The sequence below is a fragment of the Marmota monax genome, unplaced genomic scaffold (assembly GCF_021218885.2).
Source record: "Marmota monax isolate L192 unplaced genomic scaffold, Marmota_monax_Labrador192_F-V1.1 WCK01_AAM20220418_F8-fsc00017, whole genome shotgun sequence".
Taxonomy (NCBI): domain Eukaryota; kingdom Metazoa; phylum Chordata; class Mammalia; order Rodentia; family Sciuridae; genus Marmota; species Marmota monax.
Window position 1 is genome coordinate 2,332,195 of NW_026695241.1, and position 24,241 is coordinate 2,356,435.

General features: G+C 38.2%; 1 protein-coding gene across 6 annotated transcripts in view; it reads left to right on the forward strand.

The window, feature by feature from the left end:
- Dicer1 (dicer 1, ribonuclease III) overlaps positions 1 to 24,241 on the forward strand; it is a 71,307-nt gene that overhangs the window by 9,574 nt on the left and 37,492 nt on the right. For 3 of the 6 annotated variants that reach the window (XR_006850994.2, XM_046440538.2, XM_046440544.2), the window contains exons 2-10: positions 5,941 to 6,006; positions 7,136 to 7,236; positions 13,664 to 13,852; positions 14,469 to 14,631; positions 15,502 to 15,632; positions 16,568 to 16,702; positions 17,497 to 17,657; positions 20,323 to 20,491; positions 22,451 to 22,923. Coding sequence is in view for 5 of the 6 variants with exons in the window: in XM_046440538.2 (XP_046296494.1) it covers positions 13,709 to 13,852; positions 14,469 to 14,631; positions 15,502 to 15,632; positions 16,568 to 16,702; positions 17,497 to 17,657; positions 20,323 to 20,491; positions 22,451 to 22,923 (1,376 nt within the window). In the remaining variant the exon portion in view is untranslated. Of the gene's footprint in view, positions 1 to 466; positions 505 to 5,940; positions 6,007 to 7,135; positions 7,237 to 13,663; positions 13,853 to 14,468; positions 14,632 to 15,501; positions 15,633 to 16,567; positions 16,703 to 17,496; positions 17,658 to 20,322; positions 20,492 to 22,450; positions 22,924 to 24,241 lie in introns of all 6 variants that reach the window. The other 3 variants (XM_058577858.1, XM_058577857.1, XM_046440542.2) reach the window with 3 other exon arrangements.

The following is a 24,241-nucleotide window of genomic DNA, read 5'->3' on the forward strand; positions in this document are numbered from 1 at the left end:
TCAAGGTGAGGCTGAACATCATGAAAGAAGAGTGTGGCAGAGGGAAGCAGCTCACACAGTTATCAGGAAGCTGAGAGAGAGAGAGAGACTCCACTCGCCAGATACAAAAGTTACCCCATAGCCATGCTCCCAATGAACCATTCCCTCCAGCCACACCCTACCTGCCTTCAGTTACCACTCAGTTAATCCTCATCAGGGGATTCATTTACTGATTGGGTTAAGGCTGTCACAATCCAATCATTTCTCCTCTGAACCTCTTGCACTGTCTCACATGTGAGCTTTTGGGGGACACCTCACATCCAGACCTTAACAGTGCTTTATCCCTTGCCTGGAATTCTTCCTGTCTCATATTTATTCAATTTTCCATTATATTCATTGTCTCTTAGGTTCATTTTGTCTCAGGATTGGTCTCTCTTTAGTATTCAAGTGTTCAAGTTAAGCTATCTTTCTTCTTCTTCTTACACAGTGCTGGGGTTGAACCCACTGCAGCCTCCTGCATGCTAGGTAAGTGCTCCACCCCGAGCTCCCAGTCCCCTTATATTCTCAGTACGTCTTAACCTATAGAAAATTGTAGCTCCTTTTTCCTCATGAAGATCTTTCTTTGGTGTAAAAAGCAGGATAGGCATGAATTGAATAAAATTTGAGCACTTAAGAATAAAGTACAGAAACTTGGAATCAAGTATTAACCTTAAAACTCACCATGAAAGTATGAACTCGATGTCCCTTGAAGTAGAACTGCAGGGGAAGTGTCACTGGGTATGAGGGAGGGCCTGGTGGGTATCTGCAGCTTTGGTGTTGGAATGTCATCTTTCTGAGAAGTACTCCCAATAAGTGGGCCATTGGCTGGCAGCCTCGATGATGTGTTTCATATGGGAGGTTTTGATGGATGGAATTTGTTAAAATGGTATTTGACCTGTGCTCAGCATCAGTTTTGGACAAATCTAATTTTAGGCATGATTATGTTGAAATCTAAACATGATATATTTATGTTACAGATTTAGAAAAACCCAGAAATTTGTTTGGTTCATAGAGAAGTGCATGGAAAGGACTTGGAATTTGTGGTTTAAATTAGATGTTGGAGTAAATTTTACCACATTTAGTGGTAAATTTAGGGGAGGAATTTTTTTTTTTTTTTTTTTTTTTTTTTTTTTTAAGAGAGAGTGTGAGAGAAAGAGGGAGAAGAGAGAATTTTTCAATATTTATTTTCTAGTTTTCGGCGGACACAACATCTTTGTTGGTATGTGGTGCTGAGGATCGAACCCGGGCCGCACGCATGCCAGGCGCTACCGCTTGAGCCACATCCCCAGCCCAAGGGGAGGAATTTTTTGTTACTTAAGATTATCTAAATCAGAATAATCTTTCTAAGCTATTGTCTTCACACTCATCATCCTCAGCATGAAAGTCTGTTCTCCAGATCTACAAATAATACATATTCAAATTGTAGGGAATTTTAAAATGCAGAAATTTGGGGGTGAATTTTCTTTCTTCCTCCTCTCCTCACTTCTCCTTTCTTTGTTTTTTAACTAAGACAAAATCATTAATTTTTTCTAGATAAAAGTGGGTTTTTTGTTTGTCATAATGTAGGCTTTTTGTTCATCATAAACTGTCATCATTTTTATTGGTTGAATTGAGTTGCACCATGTACAGTGAACCATGGTTTTCCAAACAATGCCCTGTTCTTTTTTAATAACCTGGGGTGTGTATACGTGTGTGTGTGTGTTTCTTTGCTATTATAAATGGTAATGGTAAAGGAAGTATTTCCGAAGTTTTTTCCTGCCTGTGGTAATGCTATAGGCTAGCATAATAGTAAGGATTTTTTATAATGATATGGGCAATTAAAAGCAAAAATTTAAGTATTTCTCTTGTGTATTAATTATTTAAAGGTACTAATGTTTAAATTCTTTTTTTTTTTTAAAGACAGAAGCATTTTAATTTTTTTTAGAGAGAATTTTTTAATATTTATTTTTTAGCTTTCGGCGGACACAACATCTTTGTTTGTATGTGGTGCTGAGGATCGAACCCGGGCCACACGCATGCCAGGCACGCATGCCAGGCAAGCGCGCTACCACTTGAGCCACATCCCCAGCCCCACTAATGTTTAAATTCTTGAAGTTATTGTCTAATTTCTTTCCTGTTAAGTCTCCTAATCTTTGATTTGAGCTTGGTCTTCTCATATTGTATATTCACTAAATAATACTTGACACACCCTTAACTTATCTCATATATTGTGGATATTTTAGATATCTAAAATTTTTATCTTATATTTTACATTTTCAAAATTTGTCCATTTTGAGTCAGGTGTGTGATGGTACAGGCCTATAATTCAGGGACACTAGGGGGCTGAAGCAGGAGGATTGTAAGTTTGAGAGCAACTTAGTGAGACCCTGTCTCAAAAAAATATAAAAAGGTTTAAAGGACTGGGCTGTGGTTCAGTGTAGCACTTGTATTGTAAGCAAATAAACAGAAAATATATCTATTTGATTGTTAGGATTTTTTGCCCATGTCTGTAATATTTCATTGCCTAAAAAAGTTTAGTTAAGTATTTTTAGTGACGTCTGCCCTGCTACTAAGTGGCACGTACTAGTTTTTGTTTTTGCTTTAAAAAAGAACTAGTAGATACAAAGGTGTTTAACTTTATTTCATGTTATGTACCATATTTCATGATTTTTAAGAAATTTTATTGTAATGCAAATTTCACATAGACTAGGTAATTGGGAACATAGAGGAGGAAAACATTTCTTCTACCCTCTTAGGTTTGATACATAAGGTCTTTGAATTAAACTGACAAAAGATAAATTAACAGGAAAAAGAGCTTAAAAATTTTATTGATGCAATTGCTAGTTTTGTGTGCACCTGGCTTCAGAAATAGAAGTGAAACTCCCAAAGAAATACCTTGGCTCAGATATTTACATGCTACATCTTCCTTGAGTGGGTGGTATGGTGTGATCAGAAAAGAGGGTGTGGTCTTCTAGGGCTGCTGAGTGTGGAGAGGGGCCTGGGAAGTACAGGAGAAAGCTGGTGGTAGATGGGGGTCATTTAGTAAGATTTATTTATACAGACCAGTGTTGGGGCCCTCTCTGTCTGCTACTTTAGGGAAATGGGGGAATGTATGCCTTAGTTTTTGGTAGAAGGGGCGAAGGAGGGCAAAGAAAATTTTTTTTTTTTAATCTGTTGGCTCTTAATTGCCTTCAGCTCAAAATAATGGGTCTGCCAAAGCACAGCGTATATGAGGGTGGCATGTGTCAATTCCCCATGGGAGTTGATGGTTGAAAGTACCGTAAAAGTCTTGTATGATTTAAAATATATCGCAGAGTGCATTTTCTTTGCTGAATCTTAGGATTCATGAAACATTTTAGGTTTTCTTTAAGGAGTTCCTTAACATTTTAAGGGTTTAAGAATTGTTTATAAACAGTGATTCTAGATAGAGATAGTGGAGTGCTTTTTTAAAATCTACTGTTTTGGGAGCATTTTCCATGTTCCAAGTCCTTTATTTTCTCCTTACCAAGTTCAAGATTTCATATCATCTTTATAATAGACATTTCTGTTTTATAGGCAAGGACACAACCTTAAGGGATAGTGTCATCTCAGTGTTCACCTTGGTCTTCCTGGGCACAGAATCTTTTGCTAGCATTCAGATGATTTTTAAATGAAAGATATTAAAAAAAATATGCTTTGTACATCCCTGGGGTCTTAGTGCATCCTAAATCACAGCCCAGTTTTCAAATATTCATACCAAGTAACAGCAATCTGTTTCTTGGACGTACTAGAGAAACTCTACAATATGCTGCCTACTACACTGGGGAGAGGAAGTTCAAAAAAACGAAGATGGAGCTAAATGAGCAAATAATGCGTTACACTAAAATGCACCCCCACACAGAAGGACCCAAGCTGTTTGAAAACCACTCCCACTGATCCCCTACTTCTCCTGGAGTCTTCAGCTAACTTCCTAAGTCAAGTTGATGCTCTGGCTATTAATGTGTAGTCACTTAAAAAGCCAGTGTTGTGAAAATATAATTCAAAAAACTTCGAACCCCTGGAAATATTTTCCCAAAGGTAGAAGAAAAAATTGTTTTTTTTACTGAATAGCATTAAGTCAGACTGTGGTTCCCATTCCAGGCAGAAGACAAACAGAAATCTGACCTTTCTGTAGCTAAGTGGTGTCGAGAAATGCAAACTTTAACCGTGAAAGTAAAAAGGGCTTTCTTCATGATCTTAGGAACTGCAATCCAGGAGACAGATTCAGGTGGCTGGGAATCAATGTTTTGAGGAAGGCAAGCAAAGCGGGAATTTACGGAACTTACGTTGAGCAAAGAGCGTTGATTTATCGCAAGTCAATAAAAATTTTTTTGTGGAGGGACTTCTATTGGAGTTGAGAACAGGTGCTGTGTCAGAAGGCCTGTGTGACTAATAGAAGATGAAAAAAGGAATGTATATACTTATAAAAAAATTCATAAGAGTCCTGTAACCTCTTGCTGTGTGTCTCTAATCTTAATCTGTTCCAACTGCCCAGAGTTCAGAAGGTGACCACAGTTCCCATGCCAGGGCCCACCTGCAGTCATGTGTACATGGTCCTCCCTTGAAGGCCTTCCAAAGGTCTTTCAGTGTTGTTTGCATTATACTTTTCCTTTAACTTTTCAGTGTTTATTATGCATTATGTCCACATCTTCAAGATAAAATCTCTAATTTTCTCATGTCTTTATGAGTAGGTTTTATAATTTGGAAATTATAACTGGGAATTATAACTGGGAAAAATAACTGGGAAATTGGTGTTGTCTTCCTTGATGATTGCATTTCAGAGATGCTCTTAGGTTCTCCAGGAAACATGCTGCTGTTGAGATAGGAGTCTTAGATGTCCATGCACCTGGTGGGAAAGAGGATGAAATTCTGACAAAGGGAGAAAAGTTTCATACCCTTCCTTTCCAGCAGGGAGAATTGAATTTGTGTGTGACCCTCTTGCCTTGCAGTCTACAGCCACAGGTGCCTTTAAGGACTTAGTCAGTCATAGTTAAAGCAATGCCTTGTTGGCTCCCCCACAGAGCTTTTGTTGCTAGGAACTTAAAGTCCTTCAAATATTTTTTAGTTTTCTTGTATGCTGATGGAGTGCTTTTGGCATTATGTTAATGCCACAGTATTATTCATATTAGAATGTGCTTTTCCTGTCTTGTGTACCATGGGACTTTAAGGAAGTTGTTCATTTGAACTTGAGTGTAGGAATGAAATCTGGTAATTATAAAGTTAGTAATATTGGGATCTGTGACACATAGTGGGATGAATGAATTGGAAATTTCTGTAATCAGTTTTGAAAATTCATACCAGGAAGGTCTGGATGCTTTCAGGTGGTTGCCTCTCCTTACTAGTCTTTGAAAGGATGCAGCCTACTACTTGCTGCCTTTAGATGCTAATGTGAGTAAAGTCTGTTGGTTTGTACTAAAACTTGACCAGGTGTCTGGAATGTGATCTGTCTGTTTCAGAGTTATCTTAAAGGACTCCATGAAGCAGAACTTTGCAGGTTTATTATTTAAGTTGTGGTCATCAATTAAAACTAGAAAATGACCTATTGGCTTGGTATTATCAACATAAAATAAGTCACCATTATACTTGTCATATTTCTTTCTATTGGGTATATGGAATTGTCTAGGAAAATAATTTGGATAAATTAGCAGAATCAAATGATATCTAGAGGGTGACACATTAGGCTGTGTTGGTGTGTATATTTTTTGCCTCTTACTAGGTGGCAGTACAGAATGGAATTAAAAATGAGGTGGTGTTAGGACAGACTCTGACATAACAGAAGATAGGAAGAAATGATCATTAAAGGATAGTACTGATTTACCATAATGTGTGTTAAGTATTTTTAAAGTGAAATTTTACTGGGGGGAATGTTACTTAATGCCGAGAGTGAGTTGTCTCTTCTAAAATATTTTTTCTGATTGCTTTTAGGTTACCTAGGGTATGAATTAATACAGACTTGGAATCTCTGAAAGAACTTAGAATCAGCATTTTGAGGTAAATATGTATACACTAAAGTAGTAAGGTTATCCCCATCTGCTTTGTTAACATCTTAGCCAAAAAAAAAAAGTATATGAAATGAGAAGGTTCAGTCTCCCCATGAATGTCTTGAAGGGTTGGAAACAGATGAGTAAAGACAGAGCACTGCCAGGGGAAGTCCACCCATCACAGTAAGCTCATTTGCATGAATAAAATTTGGTGTAATATCTTACCAAAACCAATGTTTACTGGTTTACTGATTAAATATTTCTTACTGATGCTTTATGCCTTCTTAGTTTTTTAATCTATACTCTTATTTAGGAGAGGCACCCCAAATTTAAACTTCTCCTCAATATTAACATTATTAACTGTATTCTTGAACTCTTTTGTTTATAAACTAATTTTATAAAAGAGCTTATAGTGTGAATATAACTGTTCTTTGAGTTTGTGTTTTTAATTTTGCTTTGGGAAAGGAAAATTGTTTGAATTTACACTTGTAGTACAGACTTAATACTAGGTCATGTCAATTTATCAGCCAAGTGCCTCTTCTGGTGACCTTCTTTATTTCTTTTGCTTTTTTTTTTTTTTTTTTTGGAACCTGGGATTGAACTCAGGGATGTAACCACTAGGCTACATTCCCATCCCTTTCTGTTTTTTATTTTGAGATAGGGTTTCTTAAATTGCTGAGGCTGGCTTTGAACTTGCGATCTTCCTGCCTCGGCCCCCTGAGCCAGAATTAGAGGCCTGTGCCACCTGCTGTTTATTTCTTTTGTGTATGTGAATTTAGGAAACAATGCATAATTACGTTTTCACTTTTCTGTAATCTATAAAGCATAATCTCTAAAATTTACTTAGCTTTGATTTCCTGGTATTCATTTTGAAATCTTTCCTTGATCTTTTCTTTAAGTCCCTTCACTCCCCACCCAATACTCCAGAGTTTCTTGAAGTTAGGTATAGTGTTGTTAGAGCTCATTCTCTTGTTCTTTGTTGTAAGATAAGACTTCATAACCTAAAATAACTCAAATATTTTTAATTTAAATTTTAATACAAAATAAGGGCCTTTTATTCAGCTCTTTATCAGCAGGACTCTCATGCATGTTCAGTTTACAGGACTCTTACACTTGGCTATTTTTGCATTTATTTTTAGAGCAGAAGCGTGGGCATGCTGTGATTTTCCAATAAACTGCTATCACAATGTCAAAATGCAGTTCAGACAGCAGCAACACAGAGATCTCAAACATTAAAACGGTAAATCTATGATGCGTCATACGTGGAAAGAAGGAAAGAGTTCGTTCTTGTGTTCTGTTATTATTGTTTTTTTGTGATGCTGGGAGTTGAACCCAGGGCCTTGTGTGCTCTGTCCCTGAGCTATACCCCAATTGTACCAAGTTATGTCTAAATTAATAATACATAGACACAGTGAAACAGCCTCACCAATTTCATAAGTATAAGTTACTTGACTATAAATTTAAAACCTATAGTTGAAAAACAGTCACTTGGAGTTATTCTTTTGCCTTTGCCAAAGTAGTTAATCTGTGAAACAAAATGTGAACAAAATAGTTCATCTGTGAAACTGTAGAACTTTTACTTACCAACAGGTACTTGGGGCTTTTCATTAGGCCAAGTTTAAAAAAAAAAAAAACTGCTTAAACATGCCAAAGAAAGTAATAATTGGCAAAATTACAGGTTTTCTGTTTTTACATTATTAGATAATCTGTCACGTTTTAAAACTTATATTTACTTTCCCTAAATAGCCCATTACTGGAGCCAGCCACTATATATAAAATGAATGAAAATTAATTTAAATATAAGGACCTTTTGGAAAATATAATCAGAAGGCCTACACTGCTATCTTCATTTCCTTGTAAATCCTCTTTCCTACACTCACCTGTCAGCTAGTAGGTATGGGGTAGGTGGGCTTATCCAAATCAAATAAAAATATATATTGAACTATCCATGATTCTGTTCTCTATCATATGGACATTCATGAATCTCTGACTCAACTTGTAAAAACACTTATTTAAATGTATATGTGGAACATTACAGCAGGAAATTTAAGAGGTACAAAAAGTGAGACGCATCTTGTTCTTGTAGAGCACGTATTCCAGTAGAAGAGGGAGGTGTGTAAGTGTTTCTATGAGTGTATGGGATGCGCACATTATAAAGGGCAGATGAGTAGAAGCTGTTGGAACATTTTTATGTCACTCAGGCTACATCATTTCTGTCCTGCAAACTTGCACTGTTGTTTTGCCACGTCCTGGGTATGGTTCAGGCAGTGGGTCACAATAAAAATAAGACTATACAACTTCTGCACTTAACCATTTCACTCAGTTATACATGTGAATCGGAGGTGGATTGTTTATATATTTCTGTAGTTTTAAAACAAGTTTTGGGCAGTCGGGGAGCATTAGACATTTAGCCTATAGAGATTACTTGGGTTGTGGAAATGGTTGGTGACTGACAGGGAAGCGTAAGCAGCATTGTAAGCTGGAAATGATCCAAGTGAGAGGGTAAAGGTGTCAGAGGCCAGGCAGCGGTGAGTAGGATACAGTGATATCCAGAGTGTTTTTTGGGACCAGATATCATAGATGGATGTGCTTTGATTAATTTCCCATTTTAACATCAAGTGTCTTTTCTATAAATTCTCTTCTGATATAACAGTTTGTATGACCACTTGCAAGATTTTTCCCTTGAAAGCTGATAGAATTCTTGTGTTTGCAAAGTTATATGTTTCATTTCTTCATTGACATCTTTTTAAAAAAATATATTTTTTTTAGTTGTCGATGGACTTTTATTTAGTTAATTAATTAATTTACATGTGTTGTTGAGAAGCAAACTTAGTGCCTCACACTCAGTAGGTGAGCGAGCGCTCTACCCCTGAGCCCCAACCCTAGCCCTCTTTATTGCCATCTGGTTTGACCTTTCCTTTATGTAGAGCCCAGCTGCTGACAGATGCTTTCATTTCATTGTTGTTTAATGGTTTTGTCACTTTTATTTTCAAATTGCTTCTTAGAAACTAATCACCTGTCCTTTTCCCCAAATTCTGTGCAAATCGTGGGTGGGGAAAGTTATGAGAAATGTTCTGTTTTCTAACTAAAACAAAACAAAACATAACAGTTTTCTGCTTTTTGAGATTCCAGGAATACATAGGCTGAACAGTGAGTCCTCATGCATCTCCTTCTTTTCCAGACTCTTTACCTGTTGGTTTATAGGAACAGGTCACTTATGGGTGAGTTGGTGTCTTGAGGTCACACTGGCATGAGGAGCAGTGGAGGTGGAGGGCTTGCTTTTCAACGGGAGTTGAGTCTGCTCTGCTGGTCTCGGCCCAGCTTCTCTGGCCTGCCTGCTTTCCTTTGTGACTTTACTATATTGTTTTCGAACAAGATCTGTTTCCTTCCTTGACTCACTGCAGAGGGAAGACTGACCACATTTCCCACCAGTTCGTTTTTGAAACAAGCAATTGCTCATTTTCAGTTTAAAAAAAGATTTACTGATAACAGGAAAAAAAAAAACCTCCCAAAATTCATAAGAACAAACTAGAAGAGAAATTCTAAGTTTCAAAACTCTCAGAAGCTTCTAGATGGAATCCCTTCCAGTTTCTTGGTGTAAGTGGTGCTAGACTAGTGGTTTCTGTCTTACAAACAAAGCCTATCAGCCTTCCTGTGATGTGGCTGCAGTCTGTTTCTGATCTGGCTCTTCTTTTTTGTCTGGCCGCTGACTTACCTTTACCCTTTCCTCCCTTCTTTTCTATTCCATTTATTCCTATTATTATTTTTCCCACCTAGACCTTTTATAAATCACTATAATAGTGGTTTAGATTATCATTTGGTTTACTTTTGTTCGTGAATCACAGAAAATTCAACTCTGGCTAGCCTGGGTAGGAAGGAAATCTTCTGGCACATGTAATTGAAAAGGCTGTTGTTAGACTGGGCACTTCACTGATACTACCAGGGACCCAGTTTCTTTATTTTTGTCTTCTGCAGTGTTGGCTTCATGACCCTTTTCTAGGGTGTAGGGTGATTTCTGCAGCAGATAGACAGTTATAATTTCTTAAACTATATTCATAGGGAAAGAATGAATTTCTTCTCAACCATCAAATAAAAATCCTAAACTTTTTGTCAGTGGCTTAGCATTACCCAGTTTCTCTGGCCAAGGAAGAGTCTTGTGCCTGTGGATTGGTCTGGATGAGAGCAGAAAAATAAGAAACTGGATCTTTGGTGACATCAGTGAGCTACTGCTTGCCTGAGACAGCACAGAGCCAGGGACTGTACCTGTAGAGGAAGTACACAGTGGGCATGCGAGATACAGCTCCAGGATCCACTGTAACTGTGCCTTTGGCTACATAAAGGAGTGAAGTATTTGTTCATATTACAAAACGGAATTTAAGAAGGGACTTGGTAATATCCTGTATGAGCAAGATAAGAATTACTAAGAGATTATCACCCTTTGTTTGGCTTTTGTGGCAGTATCATTCACAAAATTGAAGCCACAACTTGCATTTGTCAACAGACAAACGTGTACACACACGTACACAGGCATATTATTCAAAAAATGAAGGAAGAGGTTTATGCTGCAAGAATAACAACAGGAAAGTATGTGCTTTACCCATTTGGCCTCGTTTGCTTTCTGCCTGTACTTATCTGTCTACATGTACGTTCTTTTTCTGAATCATTTGAGAACAAGTTCCATACATCATGGTCCTTTACCCCTAAATACTTGGTATGGGTTTCCTAAGAATAAGGAACTACAGTGCAGTTATCAGCATCAGGAATTTTAACATTGCTGTTATCTACAAGATTTTAAATGGATTCAATAATGTCCTTAATGAATGAAAGAAAGGAATACCTCTGAGATCCCTGAACTTGAGGATTGATTGCAACATATTCATAGTAGCCAAGATATTGAAACAACCTAAGTGTCTGTCAGCAAATGAGTGGGAATACACACACACACACACACACACACGAATATTTATCCCTGAAAAAGAAGAACATCCTGCCATTTGCAATAAAACAGGTGAACATGGAGGACCGTATGCTAAGTAAACTAAGCCAGGCTCAGCAAGACAAATGCTGCATGATCTCTCTTGAAATGGAGGATTTTAGTAGGCTTCTTAGAAGCAAAGAAGAGAATGATGGTTACTAGGGTGCTGGGGAGAAAGGATGGTATCAATCAGAAGATACAAAGTTTTAGTTTTGTAAGTTCTAGAAATGTTAAGTACAAGGTGAGGACTGTAGTTAATAATACTATATGCGTTTACACTAGAATTTGCTGAGAGAGTACTTTTAGGTATTCTTACCCCCCAAATGGTAACTATACGAAGAGATGGATGGGTTAATTAGTTTGATCATAAACAGTTAACTATATCAAAACACTCTTCATCTTTAAGCAATTTCAACTGTCAAAGAAAGTTCTTTATGGCACTGTTCTCCTTCAGTGTGAGATCCCGTGTTTTAGGTATTTCAGCAGTTAGTTATCTATGCCTCTTAGAGCTTTCTTTCATCCCAACATTTTCTTAGTTTTTCTTTCTTTTTTGGCATTGACATTATTGAAGAATATAGTCTCTTTCCCCTTTAAAAAACAACATTACTCACACTTGTTGACTATTTTTCTGGAGTTATATATCCTTGTTATATGATGTCTATATGAGAAGAAAGGGTACCATAGAGTCGAGGGGACACAGCTGGCTCCTGGATGCACTTGGTGTTTGGATTGGGAGGGAATGGGAGAGTGGTCGGCACTGTGGCACCACCCTCTTTTCTGCTTCCTTTTATCTTCCCTCACCAAGCTTGGGCTCTTCTCTGACACATCCCACCATGTCCTCCACAGACCTGGCTTAGTGTTGTGGAGTGAAAAGTGAGGTGTCAGGCATTAATGGGCACACAGCCCTGGATAGGGTGCAGCTGCAGTCGTGAAGGATAGAGAGGTATCAGAGGACATGGTGGGGATGAGGGGGTGGAAGGTGGCACCTGCCTTAGTCTAGGACCTTCAGAGTGACATGTTGGTCTCTGGGAGTTAGGTGAACTAGACTTCTGCATGGGATTCTTAGCCTCTGTTGCTGAGAAAAGAGTTGAACTGTATGTCTTGAGGGCCTGAGGGGTTTGAAGAAGTAGATGCCAGGTGTGGGGCAGAAGCAGTGACTGTTGGGGCTTTGGTTCAGCAGCTAGTGAGCAGATTACTTCTCATAAGGAACATAGTTTTGTTGATCCGGGGAATATAGCTGCTTGTTAATGCCTCTCGAAGCGCTCTTACTGTGCCTGCACCTTCCTCTGAGAAAGATGGTGAGACCCCTGTGCTCTGCAGGCCCTGCCCTGCCCTGTTGTGGTCTGCAGCATGAGGTGTCCCAAGCCACGTCCTTGAGATGGCACTTTGTACTGGCTGGATGTTGAATTTTTATATATATATATATGTTTTTTTAGTTATAGTTGAACACAATACCTTTATTTATTTATTTTTTAAATATGGTGCTGAGAATTGAACCCAGGGCCTCACACATGCTAGGAAAGTGAGCCCCAGCCCCAGCCCTGGATGTTGAATTTTTGGCAATCAGAATTTGGTATTGTGCCTAGGCATGAAAGAAACTATACTTGAGGCTTCTTGTTGGATTAGGTACAACAACTTAATCACATTTTTGTACCCTGGTTATAAATTTAACATGTTAAGAAGAGTCACAGGTTTTGTTTGTCAGAGAAAGAAGATCTGGATTCTTCTTTCAGTTTCAGAGTGACAGCAATGAACCCTTAAGCAGGGTAAGGGAGGACATACCCATCTAAGGGGCAAGTCAGTCCTGCCTATTGATGAACTTTCTCACACAGATTTGAAACCCTAGCCTTCTGTAAAAAAAAGACTCAATTTTTACTTTATCATTTTGCATAATGAAATTTGTGTAAAAACTATGAGATATGCAAGAGTGCTTAGGTAACTTGAAAAAATTTTCATTTCACAGAATGGCATTCTTTATTTTAATTTATCTGGGGTATATTTAGTTTTAAAGATACATATCTAAATCATCGGTCAGTTCTGTAGTGTGGTATATTGTCAATTGAGTGAACATCTGCATTCATGGCCTTTTGATAAAATGACATCATTGGATGAGGTGTTGTAATCTCTTCTGTGGTGTGGGCACAGTATTAAGTCCTTCCCTTATATTGTGTCGTTGTCTTATCAATAACATCATAGAGATTTACTGATAATATATTTGTATATATTTACATATGTTATATATACAAGTATCTTTAATAAGGCATTATGCTGTGCATATTTTCTTTTAAAGGGGTAGTATGTTCTATTTCAGTAATATAATAATCTTAATGGATTTAAGAATTAGAATACAGGTAGCTACACCATATTTCATTCAGCTAATTTTCAATGAATTGATTTTAAAGTTATTTCTTGTTTTAAGTAATAATGCAACAACACCTGTTCAAGTACTTACAACTGTGCAGAAGTCTGATTCATTCTTTTAGAAAAGTTTCTCAGTAGAGGTTTGCTGGGTCACATATAGAATGCTTGACTTTTAAAACGATCTTCTGAGATCAAGAGAAAACTAAAACAACTCTAGGAAGAGTTTGAAATGGCCCCTAGGAGTGATATTCTGATGTTTCTCTTGTTTCCATGCTTTCTTTTGTTTTAACCCTGCATGGTTGTGTAATGGTATTCTTTTTCCCTTTTGTAGTAAGCTGTGCTAGGACAAAAATGCAATGAAAGAAACACTGGATGAATGAAAAGCCCTGCTTTGCAACCCCTCAGCATGGCAGGCCTGCAGCTCATGACCCCTGCTTCCTCACCAATGGGTCCTTTCTTTGGACTGCCATGGCAACAAGAAGCAATTCATGATAACATTTATACGCCAAGAAAATATCAGGTACTAATGAAAACACTAATACTGGAGCATTTTTCACTAAAATGGAATAAATTAGCATATAGTTGACACAACTTATAAAACTCATTTACCCTTCCAAGCCTCCCTCTTCTGATTAATTTTCTCATTTGAAACACTTTTGTTCTTAATAGTCCTTTTCTTTTCTAACGTCTGCTGGGTAATTGATTTGTTCTATTTATGAAATTCCTCATCCCCACATACCCCTGTAACCTCACTGTTCCTTAATGTCCATTTGGGCGTGTCTCTCCTAATGAGCTGGGCAGGAGCTGAGGTTGGTTTCCTAGTGCTCAGTTGTGCATGGGCAGAAGCACAGTTACTGTGAGTTTAGTCAGTTGTATTATTCTACCGAAGTAGTCTGTGCAAAAATAGTTCTTAAATTAAATGCCATTTCAGCATCTATTTATACAGCACAGTTATGTATTGCAGGCATTTTATTCCTCTGTTATTCTTGTATAAAGGTGTAGAAAGTTTATTTTGGGGAAAAATACTAGAGGAAGATTTTAGAAAATGCTGAACTTTCCTAATTTAAAAATCTAATTTTCTAAATTTTGTCCTTAGGTTAGGAAATGTATAATCTTGTTTTCCACCATATTTCTAGGTTGAACTGCTTGAAGCAGCTCTGGATCATAATACCATCGTCTGTTTGAACACTGGCTCAGGGAAGACATTTATCGCAGTACTACTCACTAAAGAGCTGTCCTATCAGATCAGGGGAGATTTCAACAGAAATGGAAAAAGGACCGTATTCTTGGTCAACTCTGGTAATAAAAATTTATTTTATCAAATGGTGTGGAAGAGATTGGAAGAGAGTTTTATGTTTAAGCAGAGTATCTCTGTGGATGTTAAGTTAAGGTATTGAAGGTGAAGAGAGTTTGACAAATGTGCTTATTGAAGCTCTGCTAGCAGAAATATTTTCTTTATAGTATTTCTCTGATTTGTTTTATTGTTGTATGTCTTTTGAACGAATTAGCTTTTGGAACATAATTTGTTATAGTCATTTTCATCCTTTATGTTTTAGCTTCACAAAATATGTTAAATGCTTGGATATCTTTTTGATTTGTGATTTGGCTATGCCCAGTTATAGGAAGAAAGTTATATGCTCTTAGATACTCAGTATGAGTTTAAAATACTGGTTTTATATGTTTGAGATTATATATCAAAATTAAAATTATCAAGTATGCATCTAAGCTAATAGACTCCTGAAGGACCACTGCCACTCCTCATCCTTGCTTTTGAGGCTGTCAGCATAGCTCTGTTCTGAGTACACATGAGACTGTCTTATTTCTTGGTGAAAATGCCTGGTGTTGTTGAGGGCAGAAGGGGTGGATCTAAAGTGGTTGCCACTCCAGCCTGGAAGGGAAAGTCTGAGGTTGGAGGGAATCTACCATAACGAAGCAAGGTGGTGTAAGGGCCCCTGGAGTGAGTGGCAGAGGGCCAGGTGGGGAGTCTTGCTAAGTGCCTGTTGGAGGGGATTTTGACACTGTGATTATGAATTGGGCTGTTTAAAAACTGGTGGCTAAGTGTGATGGATGACCATGAGTGTTTCTGTGACTGTCTCAATCATTAGTAGACCAGAAAGCCAATGAAGCAAAGTTTCTTATACTTACATGGAGTGTTGTATTTGTACTCAGCAAACCAGGTTGCTCAACAAGTATCAGCTGTCAGAACTCATTCCGATCTCAAGGTTGGGGAATACTCAAACCTAGAAGTAAATGCATCTTGGACAAAAGAGAGATGGAACCAAGAGTTTACTAAGCACCAGGTAAGACTTGTAGAGAAATTTCATTTTATAAACCCTACAAGTACTTGACTTGGTTTATAAGATGACCTGTAGCCTTGATTGTCTGAATTAGGTTTGAAAATTTCACTTTCCTGCTTCTTCTCAGCCTAGGGACCAGCCCTTGGGCTCTTTCTTTCATTGTAAGGCTCATCTGAAAAGAAACCAAATTACTAATTTGTGTTGCTTTTAATATGTAGAAAAGAAACTGCTTTCCTTGACTTGTACTTACTTGAAACACACAAGTTCGAGTGACCTGTTTCTGACTTGCAGATAACCTGCTTTCAGGAGACTGCTCTTTAGTTAAATGTATTGACTGGAGAAATTTTTTGGTTGAGGGCTTTGGATCTTTGATGGATACTCCCTCTGAGGTCCATGCTTTGTCAAGTAGCCAGCCTATGCTGAGGGCCTTTTGTGTGTGACACTGGTGACATAGAGTGATTAAGAGATGCTTCCTAACTAACTTTAAACAGCCCATTGTATACTTTTATTTCACATATTGGACTAAAGCCTTATAAATAAAGCCCTACGGTCCACAGAACTGTAGACTATGAACAGACATTCGGACTTCCAGACAAACTTATCAGTTCTGTGGGGGGAAACTTAGAAGCCATGTGAAATGTTTCTATGATTTAACTAAATTGACAGATTTTATCAGTGAGGATATGGCTATAGGAACCTTAAAACACCCGAAGGTCTCTTATCAGGAGGTTTTTCTCATAATTTTTTGCCCTTTTTTTCCTAATTTACTTTTTGGTTCCAGTGCATGAAATTCTATACATTTAGAATTTTTGTTCTAATTTTCAACTAAAAAATTTCTTATTCCTCACATATAATGCAATGGCTCTGTGATCTGATCTCATAAGTATATCCAAGCAGGTAAATGGCATATTGAGGTATTAATATCAATTTTATTTTAGGTTCTCATTATGACTTGCTATGTCGCCTTGAATGTTTTGAAAAATGGCTTCTTATCACTGTCGGACATTAACTTGTTGGTGTTTGATGAGTGTCATCTTGCCATTCTGGATCACCCCTATCGAGAAATTATGAAGGTAAATTTTTAGACTTTTTATCAGTCCTCACAATTCCTGATAAAACTTGAGTATATGCAGCTTTACTTTTAGGTATAAAAGCTAATAATACTAGTTAACAATATGGAGAACTTGGTTCCAGTGAATGAATGACTGATTATTAATGTTTTTATAAATCTATAATGTTTTAAACATTATACTGCAAATGAATTACATATAATAACCTTGTAGCATATCTAATATACTTTTTGAAAAAACAGATCTTTTAAACACACCACAGTAATTCTATAATTTTGCTGTTCTTGGTATATTGATGTTTCCACTGACAAATTGTTTTTTAGTATTTGTCAGTGATTTTTTTTTCTTTTTTTTTTGTTTTTGGTATTTATTTAGTTATTATTTTTTTTCTCTTTCAATTTTTTTTATTAATTGCTCAAGACAATACAATGATCTTGACATCATACATTTGATTCAAATAGGGTATGAATTCTCATTTTTCCATGTGTACAGATTGCAGGATCACATTGGTTATACATCCATGTGTATACATACAGCAGTCCTAGTGTCAGTTGTATTCTGTTGCCCCCCCTCCTCCCCTCCCCTCCCATCACTATTCTCTATCCATTCTACTGTGACACTTATCTCTCTCTCTCTCTCTCTCTTTTTTCCTTTCCTTCCTCCTCACACCATCATATATGTGTTTTGTGATCCCATAAGGGTCTCCTTCAGTGATTTTGATGTTTTCATATGACAATGTCTCTGGTCATGGCCTTGCAAAATGAAGTCTTTATTGTTAGTATCTTTTATTATGTTAGCTCTGTGAAAATTGTCCATCATGTCCTCGAATTTTGGGACTAACTGCTTCCATTTTAAATGGGAAATGTGATCCAGAGGAATTAGAAGAAAAGATTCAGAAACTGGAGAAAATCCTTAAGAGTAATGCTGAAACTGCCACTGACCTGGTGGTCTTAGACAGGTAAGCACTTCTAATTGGCTTGGCTTTAGGAGACTAGTTATGTCTAATAGTAAGCCCTTAGTGTCCTTTGTAATGCCTGGTGGACAGCACCTGTGTCTGCCAACAGGCAGCTGTTAATAGTAGTGAGACAGACTAAGCGTTCTTTGTAAGTACTTGCCAGTTCCAGAAACTCACCTTATTAGCCCAGAGAGCAGCAGGTGGAGGCGCATCTGCCTTGAGAGAGGACATTGCATGAGCATCAGGCCTTCCCCGCCCTTGGGCCACTAAAGTCTGGGCAGCAAAACAGGTTCTCCTCTGTTGCTGTGCTTTGTTGTTCTGACCTTGAGTCTCACAGGATGCTTTGAAAGAACATTAATTTTTTGAGAGAATTGAGCAATATACTTTAAAATATTTGGAAACACCCTTTTGTTTTTAAAATGATTTGCAGATTTCTGAGAATGATGTTGTTTCTGATTTGTAGGGTTGTCTCCTTGAGGAGGTTACTATTTTGAGTTTCAGTAATCTACACACAGAAATGCACACACACAACCTTAATGATGTGCTTAAATTGGTGGAAGAAAACATATATAAATTAGTAGGGAAATGGGTTTTTAGGTAATTATAACTAATGCACTTCATAAAGTTTTAAACAAGCCGAAGTAGATTACCAAGTGGTGATTTTGTTTTTTGGTACCGGTGATTGAACTGAGGGGCACTTTACCACTGAACCACATCACATCCCCAGACCTTTTTAAGAATTTTTTATTTTGAGACAGGGTCTCAATCAGTCACTTAGAGCCTCATTAATTTCCTGAGGCTGGCCTCAAACTTGCTATTATCCTGCCTCAGCTTCCCAAGTCACTGGGATTACAGGTGTTTGCCATCATGTCCGCCCAACTGGTGATTTTTAGGGTAGTTATGATAAATAAAAAAAGACTGATTTCTCTGGTTATGGATTTGAGTCTGACATGGGTTTGATTTCTTGCTCCACTAATTGTAAGCTGTGCGATCTCAGGCTGGTCACTTCCCTATAGTGTAAAATGGCACTGACAGTGGTTTCATGGGATTCTTCAATGATCACGTCAGTGCCATTTTACATTACACTCATTGTCACATTGTAGTGTGCCTGGCATTTAGTGGAGGTTTGGGAATTTCTCTTTGTAGAGTAAGAGGGAGAGATAACAGTTTGGATCTTGGGCTGACGTATCCAAATGCCTTATGAAATACAAACCTGTGGCCTTTAGGCTCTTCTGTTTTTGAGTTTCCTGAGTGTGAGCTATGATTAGAAGTAAAAGGCTGGGGCTGGGATTGTGGCTCCTCGTTGGAGCGCTCGCCCAGCACGGGCGGGACCTGGGTTCGATCCTCAGCACCACATAAAAATAAAGGCATTGTGTTGTGTCTGTCTACACCTAAAAAAATATATATATTAAAAAAAAAAAGAAAAAGTGTGCTTTTCTCGGACCTGAATTTTTTTGCTTGGCCTGGTGTAGTGGAAGTTTTTGGAAGAAGGAGCCTATTAGAGCATTTAAGTAATAGCTACTAAGTGATTCTAGGAGTTTGCAGCCATTTTTGAATGTTTGTGGCTTTTAATTTACCTATTTTTTCAAACTTTAGTTAAGTATACATTCTGATTTTGGTTAAGTGAAGAGTATAGTATTTAAATATGTCTTTACTGTGTCTTTCTGAAGTGAAACAATTGTGTGTGCTGATAGGATATCATGCCATTCACAGTTTATGAAAGGCAGGACAGAGCCAAAGAAATCAGAAATGAGTGAAAACTGGGGGCCAGGAGGGGGTTCCTTTATGAGGATACATTAAAAATTAAAATTGACTTTTGGAAATGTTAATTTCAGAAACTTCCCTCGTTGACTTATCCCCCCTTTTCTGTTTCAACTTCTGAAAAGGAATTGTTATGAGTTCATGAGTACTTTGAACATTTTTTGTTCCTTATTCTGGCTGATAACTAAGGGAACAAATGATGGAATCTAATCCCCAAAACAAAACCAGAAAAACCTGGGATGATAATGAAATCTATCCACAGAGTTCTTTGAACACCAGCCTTATGCCGTTGTTCCTTGTGACCTTAACAGGCCAACGTGGTACAGATAAAAGGCACTTCCTAGTGCCACTCTGAAGGCTCTCCGTGAGTCGGCCTCTGGCCCACGTGGAGATACAAACTGAAACTAGTTAGATGTGTAATGTCCTACTGGTTTTTAAAAATGAAGCAGAGGGTGTTTGGGGAAGAGTGTGGGGCCTGAATGAAAGAGTCTTTCAGAGGAAGGCCATCCTGAGTTTTGGTAGAAACACTGAATGCCTTCGAACTCTCATTTCCTTCATAATCCTGTGTGAGGATTAAAATGAAGGTTAGGCCAGGTTCTGGCATAAGGCTCACATTGTAGTAGGTGCCTGGTTTGTGTTCTCTTTTTCCCTCCTCTTCCCTTCCTTTGGAAAATGTATTATAAACAATGACCTACCAGTTTGCAAATAATGTTACACATTTTCTGTGGAGAAATTGAGTAATACAGAAAAATACTAAAACAGCTACCTATAGACTTATATCATTGCCAACATTTTAGAATATTTCTTAATATCTATACTCTTGTCCTTGTTTTAGAAAAAGTTTTTAAAGTTTTTTTTTTTGTTTTTTTTTAATTGTGACATTGACAACCTGTTTCTGATCTTAAAGGTATACTTCTCAGCCATGTGAGATTGTGGTAGATTGTGGACCATTTATTGACAGAAGTGGGCTTTATGAAAGACTGCTGATGGAATTAGAGGAAGCACTTAATTTTATCAATGACTGTAATATATCTGTACATTCAAAAGAAAGAGATTCTACTTTAATTTCTAAACAGGTAAGCAAATACAAAGTATAATGTAAAAACTTCTGTTTATAATATTGAAATGAAGATATGCTTCTTAGAAACAAGAGGCTGCTTTCTATATATTTTAAAGTCTCATCTTATCTCCTTGGACATTTTTCATTGAACATGTCATGTTGAATTGAAGATTGAGTTTACCTGATAGTTATTTACTTATTTACTTACTTATAACTTTCTGTGGTACCGAGGATTGAACCTAGGGCCTCACACATGCTGGGCAAGTGTTCTGCTGCTAAGCTACAATTCCCCAGACCTTCTTACTTTATATGGAGACAGGTCTTTCAAAAAGACAGGTTCTTGCTGGGTTGTCCATGCTGGTCCCTAACTCCATCCTTCTGCCTTAACCTGAGAAGCTGGGATTAAAGGCTTGTACCTCTGCATCTGGCCAGATATGTATATTTTTAAGCCTGATCCTCCCTGATTGAAGGGATGAGGTAGATTCCAAAGCATGGTTATTTAAGTGAAAGGAGTGAGCCCAATTTTTTGTTTTGTTTTGTTTTTGTTCAGGTGAGTTAATTCCTGCTCCAACCCTTGAACATAGGAATTCTCCCACTGTTTCCTGGTGTCCGACTGGACATAAGCCTGTCATCCTGAGTGCTGAGTAGTACAGCTTGAGAGAGAGCCTTTAGGGAGGTGGTCTTAATGAGCTCCAAGTGGGTGATACTAATATCCCATTCCCTAGCTTGTTAGAAATGCAAGTTGTGCCCCCCTCCACCTGCTTAATCAACCTAGATCTGATCCCCAAAACCGAGTTTTGATTTTGACCAGCCCACCAGTGATCCTGATGCATTGAAGTTTGAGGACCACTGTCCTAAGAGTTGGCAGCCATATTTGGATATTGGTATTGTATTGAATATGGGTTGTACTTTCTCTCATGCTGACTTTTTCGTGGTGTTTGTTTGTTTGTTTGGTTGTTGTTGTTTGTTTTTTTGTTTTTTGGTACTGGAGATTCATCCCAGAGGTGCTCTATCACAAAGCTATACCCCAATCCTTTTTATTTTTTCTTAGGAGACAGGGTCTCATTAAGTTGCCCAGGATGGCCTTGAACTTGTGATCCTCCTGCCTCAGCCTCCTGAGTAGCTAGAGTTCCAGGCATGTACCGCTGTGCTGATACCCAGATTTTTAAAAAATGTTTGAATTCTTGCTAAGTCCATGTTCAGTTCAGCATGTCTTGTGCTTGGTGTGTAGAACTAACAGTTCCTCTGTGATAGCCTAGCTGTAAGGACTCTGAGCTGGAGTTGTGAGGCATGGCACTCTGGGCAGATTTCAAGATCATACTCTAGATTTAGCTGGGATTTTAAAGATAAGGAACTCTGGAGTTGTGGTGGTATTTTCATTGAAATAATACCAGAGAACAGTTGTACAGTGAGTTTGGAACAGTTTCCCCTTTACAACCAGAAGTACTGGGCTATCGGCTAGCCAAAATTCACCCATAATCTTACTCTGTTTAATATTCATTGTAATGGAATATTTATATAAGACCAAGGAATGGTGTACATAGATAAAATTCAAGGAAAATTGTTTTGCTACTTACTTCTTGAAGAGCAAAAGTTGCTGATGGAAAAATTGCTCTACTGCATAGTTCTGCATAATTTGGCAAGAAATAAATGACTCGATTGTAGTCCTAACTAATTTCACAGATCTAAAGTTAAGTTTTTGTAGGTTTCGTTAACTTGGTACGGTTGCATCTTCTCTCTTTATGTTATGCCTAGATGGTTCTATGCATAGATACATGAAATAGCAGAACCTAAGAAGACCATTGGTCTGTCCCACCCCCCCGAGTTAAGGGGTTAACCTCAGTATTTATATTGGTGCGATAAATTGATTTTGAAGGGCATTTGAGGATGATTTAAGTCCCAATTAAACCCAGGTAAAAATGCTGCCATGATATATCGCCTAGCATTTTCTTTTTTCTTTTTCTTTTTTTGGTAGATTCTGTCAGACTGTCGTGCAGTATTGGTAGTTCTGGGACCCTGGTGTGCAGATAAAGTAGCTGGCATGATGGTGAGGGAACTTCAGAAGTACATCAAACATGAGCAAGAGGAGCTGCACAGGAAGTTCCTATTGTTTACAGACACTTTTCTGAGGAAAATCCATGCACTGTGTGAAGAGCACTTCTCACCTGCCTCGCTTGACCTGAGATTTGTGACTCCTAAAGTAATAAAACTGCTCGAAATCTTGCGCAAATATAAACCATATGAGCGGCAGCAGTTTGAAAGTGTCGAGTGGTACAACAACAGGAACCAGGACAATTATGTGTCTTGGAGTGATTCTGAGGATGAGGATGAAGATGAAGAAATTGAAGAAAAAGAGAAGCCAGAGACAAATTTTCCTTCTCCATTTACCAATATTTTATGTGGAATTATTTTTGTGGAAAGAAGATACACAGCAGTTGTCCTAAACAGGTAAACCTCTAGGTTAACCTTTGCTTCCAGGTAGAACAAAGCACCTTTTAGCCTTGTGAGGCCCCATCTGAAATGGCTCCAGAGCCAGCTGAGTGGTATCTAGGTGACCTTTGTCAACAAATTGTTCACTTGTCACACTGCTGGCATTGCAGAGGCGATATCTGTAAACACAGTTGCTGTCTTTTAAGGCCATTTGACATGACTAAGAGTTTTGTCTGCAAGGATGTTAATCTGTTCTGATTTAAAATAGGGAAATAGATTAAGTAATATTTCAGTAAAGTATTCCTTGTTTTGTATTTGATTGTTAGATTCAATTCAGATATTTATTCACCTTTAATTAAATATTAGCCATTGTGTTAAGCATTTCACATCAAGCTTTCTCCTTCAAGGGATTTTAGGATAAATTTTATCTGAGTATTGTGGCTTTTTTAATGTGAATTTTTTTCCTTAGTGTGATATGTTGAAATAGCTTTTTGGTCTTGTTCTTATTTCCTGGCTTACAGCTCTTTAAAATCCTTAGAATCCTCACGGTGATATGTAAGTCTCTTTGTATGCTAATGATGTGATTTATGGCTGCCAGCCCCTTAATAGCTTTAGGATGGGGCTGATCCCTGGAAAAACGGGCAAAATTAGAGGCGTGGGACTTTTACTCCTACCCCTAACCTGGAGGGAGGAGGAGGGACTGAACCTGAGTTGGTCACCAACAGCCAGTGATTTAGTCAGTTCATGCCTCTGTAATGAAGTCTCCATAAAAACACCAAGGGACAGGGTCTTGAGAGCGTCAGGATAGCTGGACACATGCAGACTCCTGGAGTAGCAAGCCTGGAGAGGGATGGAGGTCTGCCTTCTACCATAGGCTTCCTCCGGGGCATCTCCTCTCCTGTCAGAGTTCTTTGTACTAAACTGGTAAAGCGGAGCGTTCCTGACTTCTCTGGGTCACTCTAGCACGAGAAGCCATCTGGGGTAAAACCACCAGGGGCTTTGGTTGGCATCTGAAGTTCTGGAGTGCCGCTGGGCACAAAATCACGAGCCACCACACAGCTTTTAGATTCAAACAGCAATTCTTTATTCCCGAACTCACACCGGCACTCTGCAGACACGTTCTCGGGGGAATTCACGTTCCAGGCCCCAATCACGTTCTGGGCAAAATCCCAAATACTCTCTGAATCCCAGGAGAACTCAACGGGAACTCAATGAGCAGGCGTGCCTGAGGCAGCAGGATACGCCCTATTCCCAGCAGGGTACACCTTAAACCTGGAACCAGCCTAAACCCGGATTGTCCTAAACCGGGAACGCCAGGAACGCCCTAAACCCCGAT